This window comes from Merops nubicus, unplaced genomic scaffold (genome assembly GCF_000691845.1).
Source record: "Merops nubicus isolate BGI_N331 unplaced genomic scaffold, ASM69184v1 scaffold22302, whole genome shotgun sequence".
Classification (NCBI taxonomy): Eukaryota; Metazoa; Chordata; class Aves; order Coraciiformes; family Meropidae; genus Merops; species Merops nubicus.
This window is the reverse complement of record NW_008595917.1, coordinates 10,804-20,293: the sequence shown is the minus strand read 5'-3', so window position 1 is coordinate 20,293 and position 9,490 is coordinate 10,804. Positions and strand designations below refer to the sequence as shown.

At 48.6% G+C, this 9,490-nt stretch overlaps 1 protein-coding gene across 1 annotated transcript in view; it reads right to left on the bottom strand.

Moving 5' to 3' along the window:
• Positions 1 to 1,235: 1,235 nt before the first annotated feature.
• WDR66 (WD repeat domain 66) overlaps positions 1,236 to 9,490 on the bottom strand; it is an 18,322-nt gene continuing 10,067 nt past the window's right edge. Inside the window, exons 16-20 of the mRNA XM_008936230.1 lie at positions 7,259 to 7,349; positions 6,905 to 7,048; positions 4,014 to 4,242; positions 2,248 to 2,349; positions 1,236 to 1,354 (exon numbers count right to left, since the gene is read on the bottom strand). Of these exons, the coding sequence (XP_008934478.1) occupies positions 1,236 to 1,354; positions 2,248 to 2,349; positions 4,014 to 4,242; positions 6,905 to 7,048; positions 7,259 to 7,349 (685 nt within the window). The remainder of the gene's footprint in view (positions 1,355 to 2,247; positions 2,350 to 4,013; positions 4,243 to 6,904; positions 7,049 to 7,258; positions 7,350 to 9,490) is intronic.

The window sequence follows — 9,490 nt, the reverse complement described above, 5'->3', positions numbered from 1 at the left end:
AGCCGGTTCAGGGCGAGTGACAGCCCCGTTCGGCCCTTGTGCTGTGACACCGCCGCAGACCTCGAGCGCGGGGATTGCCAGCGCGTCCTGTTAAGCAAAACATCTGCCTCGTTAAACAGGATACTTAATAAATCCATAACATGCGGTTTTGTGTTTGTTTTGGGGTGGTTTTTTTTCAGCGGTCGTAAGGTTTCTCAGCTGCCTAAAATAATTCCAGTAATTTCCCTGGAATCTGGCTGGTTTTAAGTAGCAGAGGATCTGCTTGGACACGGATCAGTGGGAGCACACGCAGATCTCGGTGAGTGGGCAGAGCTACACACAAAGCAACGTTCCGTGGATAATTTCTCCTCTCACCCACCCACCGTACTCCAGTGCTGGACTCCTTCATTAACTTGCATCTAGTGCACACCTTGCTGTTTGCACTAATTGTACAATCACCGATACTTTTCAGAGTACATAACAGCGTTCTGTTTAGAAAACATTGCCACTGAAAGCAGTGCTTCTTAAGGGCCTACATTATTATTCAAATTGATGCTGAGGAAGATGTAAAGAAGGAAGCGTGTTCAACAGCACTTCACTGATCTTTCCACAGCAACTTATATCAGCCTCATTATGCTGTTTATACAAACACAGTAAGATGCCATCCCATTGGTATTACACTACTAATTGGAACTACTACTTTCAGAAAGAAAAAGTGAATTTTAAAGGCCAAAGTGAAAACCTGATTTTAATGTATAACACAGCATTCTGCTCGTCACTGAGCTCTGTTGGATTTATAGTTACAAATCCATTTTGTGCACTATGGCAATGTATTTCATCAACACAATACTTCTACATTGCTCTTTTGCTGTCAGGTTTCACAAATAAATACTGTCTTCATGTAATGAGACGTGGCATAAACCCCTCCAAAATGAATTCCAGGAAAGTTCTACCTAAGGATGGGGTGGCCAAGGTGAGAAGACAGAGCAGCAACCAACCACTGCTTCATTCTTTACAGCCAGCCCAGTGTTTCCCTACACAGGTTTGATCCTGTAGGTTTGTGATGTGCTAAACTGGGGACTTATTTTAGATTGTTTCACATTTATTTAGTTTCACATTCTGATTAATGTGAAACTATATGACCTTTCTAATAGACACAAAACATAATTGCATATATCTGAGGAGACTGGAAAATAGGAGCAAACAGAAAACTTTGTGGCAGCTGTAATTCTGAGCAGTTGTAGATCAAAGATTCATCACTCTTTTCCTGTTCTTTTTTTTTCTGGTTCAGCAATAGGCAAGCCAAGAATGGCAGCAGTGAATATCTCTGCTGTGATTTCCGCTGGAATTTTGTCTTCAGTCAAAGCTTCTGCACCTGGAGAGCAGTAAAAAGACCACAAAACACACAACAGCAATGTAAAAATGGCTTTCCAGACCAGTAACATTTATAAGCAGCAGTAAGTGGATAGAGTGCTCTTAAGGATGTACAAAGTAATCATGAAAAAATACTGGTTTTAAAAATACCATAGCAGGGGTCGAGTGTGTGGAATCCGTGAGGCTGTGAGTCTCACCTTGCGGTGGGGCCCTGCCTCAGGTGGGTCAAGGGGCCAACTTTTACACTCTGGTGATATGTTTTTAGGATCCCAAGGATTCTGAAGTCTCTTTGCAGTGCTAGGCAGTTCCCTTCAGGAGCTGCACCTTCACTGTGTGTGTCCCATTGCCAACAGCACTCACCAGACACCGTTCTGGACTGCTGTGGATAAACTGTACAAAAAAAACGTGACACTTCCCAGCAGCTCCAGTTACAATGGGCAGTGGCACTTGGCTGAAATCAAGGCTGTAATTTGCTGTTCTAGACTGGTGTAGGCTGAGAGAAAAATTGTAGACAAATGCAGTAGTTATCAACAGCTCTGGCACACTGGGCATTGCTGCCTGGATGAAATCAACGCTGTCATTTCCACGCTGTGGATTCCTTCCTGCCTGTGGACTTTGGCAGGTAAACTGTCTGCTGTGTGTTTCTAATTCCAGTTCCAATGTAATCTTGTCAGGTCCCAGTTAGATTTCATTGTCCATTTATTTTCAGATACACCCGTGCGATTGCTGCACGGATGAAGGACAATCTACAGCTCCAGGACTATTTTTGCAGTCCCGGCTGAGCGTTTCTGACAGCTCTGGGCCTGACGGGGCAATGGGTTTGCAATGTAAATGATTCTGTTTGGGAACTGAAGCCATCCTGCTGCTGTGCTGTGTGGAATGCTAATGCAGTACCTGAGGCATCGCGGGTGTCCAGTGGAGATCCTCCTCCCACGGGACCTGGGCCCAGCAGGGTGGCCAGACACTGTGCCAGCTCAGCCTCTGTCATATGCTCTCCTGTACACAGCAGAGGAACACCAGCCCTTGAGTTATGGTGGCGTTAGCACAAAAACTAGAAGTCAACTCAAATGAGAACATTGGGCAAAAAAACCAGGACAGTTTGGAAGAGGATTCAGCTCCTCACTCTGAGAAGGACAGTGAGGGGCTAGGGTGTGGCAGAGAAGGTCAACGAAGCTGGGGAAGGGTCTAGAGCACTGTTTGAGGAGCAGCTGAGGGAGCTGGGGGTGCTGAGCCTGGAGCAAAGGAGGCTCAGGGGAGACCTTCTGGCTCTGCACGGCTCCTGACAGGAGCCTGGAGCCAGGGAGGGGTCGGGCTCTGCTCCCAAGGAACAAGTGATAGGACAAGCCAAAACGGCCTCAGGTTGCCCCAGGGGAGGCTGAGGTTGGAGCTGAAGAACAATTTCTTCCCCTTGAGGGTTGCCCAGGGCTGTGCCAGGCTGCTCAGGGCAGTGGTGGAGTCCCCACCCCTGGAGGGGGTTCCAAGCCGTGGAGATGTGGGGTGAGGGACCTGGCAGTGCTGGGAGAATGGTTGGACCTGATGATCTTAAAAGTCTTTTCCAACCTAAATGATTCTGTGATTCTCTGAGACAGAGATACACATCACCAATCAAAATGTTTCCCAACACAGGAAAATGTTGATCCTAAGGAAAATTGTTCTTACATACTGCATTTTGCACAAAAATATTTATCAAAGAAAGAAATTCTGATACAGACAGCTCTTTAGGCAACATTGCATTTACAGGGGCTTGAGCTTCTGTTGCCACTGAAGAATTCATGGCACAGGGCAAACCACAGCCCATGTAACACTGTGCCCATGGCTGTGGCCATTTCCACACAGAGGAGGAAGAGGACAGCACAGGAAAATGTTGGTCTAGTATCTTGGAATAACCTGGACATAGCACTTGTTCCCAGTTAGGGGTTGGCTCATGCCCTGAAGCATAAGGTCATAGATCTGTTATGAAACTGTCCTATCCAATGTATCTATTTATGGACATTCACACCATCTGTATAAATAACTAACCTTTCTCACATTGGCCAAATCCTTTGTTTCCAAGGAACTCTGTGGCAAGGAGTTGAAGCAGGTGATGTCCTGAGTAGAACAGCATTTCCCCTCACCTGCTGTAATGCTGAGCTGCACTTTGGCAGCAGGGGTGAGGCAGTGAAGTGTTCTGTACCTCCCTCTGGCACTGGCTGTGAGTGTATTTTATACACGCTTTTACAGAGCCCCCTCTGGCTCAGCTGAACCCTCTGTTCAGTCTTTCACACACAGATTCAATCCAGGGCTGACAAATTTCATCCCTCCTTCCTCATCCCTCTCTTTTTCAGTTTTGTGCTGCCCCGCTGGTGACGATGTGACTGGAAGAGTGAGCAATGATTCCAATACAGGTATACTGTAGGAAGGATGCAGTTTGCCAAGATCCACACTCAGCATTTGAGAGACAAGATACCTCAAGCCAGAAGAGATTTCTAGAGCAGTAAAAGGTGCAGCTGAGCCAATAGATGTGATTATTCAATTTAAAACCTTAGGATGGGTGGCTCCACATGCCTGCCCTGGTTACCAGGCTATAGTTCCACATTAATTTTTTGCTGCAGTGACTACGTTCTGGAATTGAAGGCAGAACTAGCAAGCATAAAACTAATATTAGAAAATAAATAACTCACCTCTGCACTGAAGCAGCGACAGGAAGTCTCCTCTGTCAATAACTTTGTCTCCATTCTCATTATCATAACCAAGAACCTGAAACGCTCGTCGTATTTTGCTCATTGACAAGCCAAATGCAGGTCGATGATTTATATAAAGTTTGATAAAATCCTCTAAATTGATTTTTGTCACTTGTTCTCCGGTATCTGCGTACTTGCTGAATTTTATTTCATTTATCATTTCTTCAATCTACAGATCGAGGGAGACAGATGGTTACAGGGTTTCTCTGTGAGGAGCACCAGGCTGGTTTCCAGTCTCAGGAGTGCCAATGTACCATAATCCTGCAGGCACTGGTGCCACAGATGCTGTGACTGTATCCCAGTAACAAGCTGGTGCTCAGCAGCTGGCAGGACACGGCTACAACAGGTACACATTTGCTGTCTCAACGATGTCAGGTAAAGACAGGGTGGCAGATACACAGTCATTGTGGATTTCCTCTATTTGCTTACCATGGGCACTTGGTGACTTTGCAGCTGCCATGGGTGCCTTCACCCCAGCTGTGCCTCCACTCTGGGGACAGCGGGCAGGCTGACCCAAACCAGTAAACACCCCGCCCAGCTGCAGAACCCCCAGCACAAGCAGGCTGCCCACAGCCCCTACACACCCTGCTCAGCATCAGCAAGCGCCCCCCCGAGCCGGTGCCTGCCCGGTGCAGCTCTGCCACCGCACAAGGTGAGTCTGGAATCTGCTCAGCAGGGCTGACAGCCTGCACAGCTGGATCACCCACTCTCCTCTTGGGCAAGTGGGCAAGCACTGGCCCTGCTGGACGCTGGGGCTTCTGCTGAAGCACAGTGCTGCGAGCCAGCCCAGCTGGCAGCTGTGCAGATGTGTCCCCGAAAGGCAGGATCTGCCCCGTGCCTTCATTGTGCTCCTGCTCCGAGAGGCGGCCCCTTTGGAGATCCAGGAGCAGCAGGGAAACGCCAGGAGAGCTCCTGATGCCAACAGGGACCAAGCTTGAGACTCCCAGGGAAGGGAAGCTGATGCAAGATCTCCCTGGGGAGGACTTTGCATTTAGCCTTGGGCCTTTGTCCTTGTGTCACAAGTTTTTCCACTGAGTGAAGCCCGGGGAAGAGGGAAAGCTCAGCCTTATATTTTTCCTGTAATGAGTGTCACACCAGACAAGAACAGTCATTTTCACTCAGCTCCAGCTGATCTGGGATTAGGTTTTATATCAGCCCCACTGAACTACAGAATAAAACACCAATTCCCCAAAGCATTGCTAGTCAGCCCAAGCTGCCTTTTCTCCCTCCTGCTTTTCCTCTATTAAAACACTCTAGAGAGAGATAAACATTCTCTCTGAATTTTTAAGACTGTCCTGCCCGCTTCAAGAAGCAGGTTGTAGGTTGCCTGGTTTCACAATAGCTCAGCACCTCTGTTTCCATGCCTGAAATGCTGCTTTCATTTTGATCTGAGGCAGGGAGGGGTTTAACAGTTATTCTTCCAGAGATACCTCCCAGGGGAATATATTCTTTCTGTCCCCAAGAGGTAAAACCATACTAACTCAAGAAAAAGACCTCACAAAGTACAAGGGGCTAACACCACAGCTCGACACAGGGACAAAGCAGTCCTGGTTCCAGAGAACATTTGCTGCTTGCAGGGTCTCCCAAACAAATCTGTTAGGTGGTGGCTGTGGCAAAGGTCCTGCCTCCCATCTGCTGGCTCTCCTGGCAGAGAGTGTGCCCAGGCAGATGGGGTGGCACTGACTCACAGACCATCCCACAGCCCGTGGTCCTGTGCAGCAGCAGAGATGGGCACAGCCTCCCCCACAGACAGATGAAGGGAGCACAGCAATGTACTGATGTCCCTGTCCCTTGGGAGAACCCCTCCTGTGTTCAGGGGCTGTAGCTGGTGCAAAGAGGTCGTTATTCAAATCTCCTTGCATCAGATTCAGTAATTTTGTTTTTGTATGTGCTTTAATTACCCTTTTGTCAGGTTACAACATTACAAATGAGGTTTGTATACAATACAAAGTGCCTTGTGGAAACAGACACAAAAGGGGAAGCAGCAGCACCCTTACTAAATCAGTTGTCTTTGTCTGCTGTAAAATTTGAAGCCAAAAGGCTCTTGGGAAATGTTTGATAGGAAGCTCTGCTGCTGCAACCTGAAAGGCAAGCTCAGAGGGAGCTTCTGCAGAGTTTATCAGTTACGAAAGAGCCTTAAGTTTCGTGGGAATAAAAGCTGCTGTCTCTAACTAAAATCATTCTTTCATCAGTCCCAGGCAGAGCAAGAAAAAGAGGCTCTGTCAATGTCCAAACAAGTGCTTGCATGGAGCTGGACGTGCCCAGCCATGCTAGTGGCACATAGGATGCTCTGGTTGAGTCTTCAACTGATCCAGAGGGACTCAGCCCGTCACCCACCACCCACACACTGCACGTAAAGCAGCTCAGCACCAGTGGAAGCCACAGAGAGACAGAGGCACACCACTGCACACAAGGTGCTCTAGCCCGTGGACTTTGGAAAGCTGGAGGCTGCTACCCTGGGAGCCATAGGAAGATTCATTCCTCAGCTTTCTCAGTTCACCTTCTGAAGAAAATCCACCTCTGCAGTGGTGGCAGAACACTCAACCTCCAGAAAACCTTGAGGACATCTTTTGCTGCACTTCTGAGGCTCCAGGCTTGCTCAGCCTGTCCCTGTGCTTGCCCAGCTCTCTGGTGAAGAATCATTCCTTTTTGAGGAATTTGCTGCCACATTCTGACCACTACTATATTGATGCAGACCAGGTTAAATACATTGAAAGGCAGCAAACATACTCTGGAGCCATCCAGCACGACACTGGCCAGAATCTGGCCCTCGTGACACTTGGTAAATGCAATCAGCCTTGTAATAACAACAATAAAAACAACTGACTGACCTCTTCCTCTGATGGATAAAATCCCATTGCTCTCATTACAGAAGGAATTTCCTCCAGGGGAATATGTGTTGACACCTGTCTGGTCTCCAGTGTATCAATACCGTGGCTGCGCAGCTGCACGTAGTAAAAATAGTCTTCCAGTTCCTGTGAGGGATTCAGATGCAATGCTGTAAAGTTCAGTCACCAGCAGGCAGGGGAGATAAGGCTCCTTTTAAGATTTACTAACAGGCATATCAATGAGATTGCTGTTAAAGGCGAGCCGGACAGAAAAATAAAGAAATGTCAGGCCTGTATAAATGAATCTTAAGTTCCAGCCAGATGTTGTCAGACAGTGTTCACAGCGAGTGTAATTACCCTCAAGAATTCTCCTTCTCTTCCACCTTCCAGTTGGTTGTAGAATGGGATCAAGTCCTCCCCACCCAGGGAAACAGCAGCATCCAAGGCACTGGCAGAAGCAGAGAAGAGAAGGTAGAGGAAGGGTTCATGTGAGGAGAGATTTCACGTCTCCCTTTCTAGTCATTGTTCACAGACACTTTCAATAAATAAATAAAATCCCCAGGCCTCAGAATTCGGGAAAGAAAAGCACTGCCTTGAACTGTGTACCGTTTTATCATCAGCCTACACTTCCCCAGCATATTTCATACCCAGGTTTTACATACAATAGCACAGTGTGGGAATTAATTATTAGTGAATGGTCCTCTTGTTTAGTGGAATGAGCACAGGGCTGGGAGCCAGGAGCTTTTCCATGGACTTGAGCTTGGTGTCTGGCATTTAGCTTTTCTGCTTCCTTATAGAGACATTGAGGGCGATGAATTAGCTAGATCAGCATTTTGGACATGCAGAGAGGGCTGGGGCTTGGGCTCTGCAATAAACCACACAAGCCTAAGCTCCCCGTTCCTTGCTCTAACACATTCTTCCCCTGTAACCCAGTGCAAGGCATTACTCCCCCTGCTGTGGTGGGTGACTGTTGCAGGTGCAGTCTACATCAAACCAAAAGTGTCTGAGTGTCACCTCCTTGTTCCAATTTTGTAGGCAGTTGCAGCCAAAAGAATCCGTTTGGCTTGTGCAGATGCAAAAGGAACCAAGCCTGGTGGTGCAATCTTGGCGTGGCGTTGCCACAGAACACCCCATGCCTGGCAGCCAGGCTGTGGCTTTCACTCACACCTCTCCAGTGCTGCCTCCACTGGGTTTTTTTGCAAGCTTCATGCTTTTTTCATAATTAAGTTATCTGGGTATTAAACAGAGTGGAGATGCACAAGATGCCAGAAGCAGCAATAAAATGATAATTAGCTCATCAAGAGCTCCACTCTGAAAACAAATTACATAGAAATTCAATGTTGCCTGGATGCTGGCCAACCATTATAAAGAAGGATCATTTATATTCTAATGCCTTCCTTAAAACGTCGCTTATTCTGACCCCCGACTGCTTAAGGCACACAAAGTGGAAAAGAAAATAAATAAGCCCATTGCTTTCCCACCCAGGTTTCCTTTGTTTGGGCACATGAAGGTGAGCTGGCTCAGCACCCTTTGGGCTTTCCTCTGAGCAAGCAGTACCTGCAGGAAATGTTTTACGTGTGACCAGCACGTGCCTCAACCATGAAGCTGCTGTCCTAGGAAGGTGGGGGGCAATGATATTTCACAGGTGCACTCCAAAAGGCAAAAACAGGAGCGAGGGCTAAAAGCCACCTCCTGTGGGGTTGATTTGACAGAGAGCAGGAGATGTGCCCTGTGCTAGTAGGGTGACATGCAGAATAAAAAAACCAGCCCCAGACTGACAGAGAGCACTCCCCACTACCCTCTTTCCTGGCTCTGACACGGGCTGAGCTCCCTTTCCAGTCCCTGAGGTGTGAAGGTGGATTTGCAGGGGAAGCCTGGCAGGGCTCACCACGGCCACGCTGGGCCAGAGCCTGGAAATCCTCACGTGCACAAGCACCTTCACTCCTCCAGCCACCCCCTTCACTGTGGTCCATTTATTCATGTAAGCAAAGCTGTATAGGATTAAGGTGGCTTGTCCTAAATCCATCCTTCAAGTGCAGGGGGGATTTCCTAGCACACGCTGGCCGGGCTGGTTTGGAGAGCTGACACATTTGTATTGGCAGCTGCCCCACATGCTCCTCCTCTGACCCCCTCCCTAGCCCCCAGAGGCCCCCATCACACAGGCCAGGCCCTCACAAGGACCCGAAAATCCTCTGCTCACCTTCTTACCACCTGGGGACCATGTCCCAGACTGGATATTTCATAGGACTATGGCCACTGCCTGCAAGGTCTGAGGGTTTAATCCCTGCTGTGGACTATGCAGCTCAACCACACGCTGGGGAGCAAAGCCCCCTCAGAAGTGTGTCCCTCCTGGTTCAGCTGCCACCCCACACAGCTGCCTTGGGCCTGACAGGTCACACAGTCCCAGCGTGGTGGGGTGAGAAGGGATCTCTGGAGATCACCTCACTCAACCCCCCTGCTCCAGCAGCTCACCCACAGCAGGGTGCCCAGGGTCACAGCCAGGAGGGTTTGGGCTCTCTCCAGAGCAGGAGCCTCCACAGCCTCTCTGGGCAGCTGCTCCAGGCTTCACCATCACAGCAGAGAAGTTTT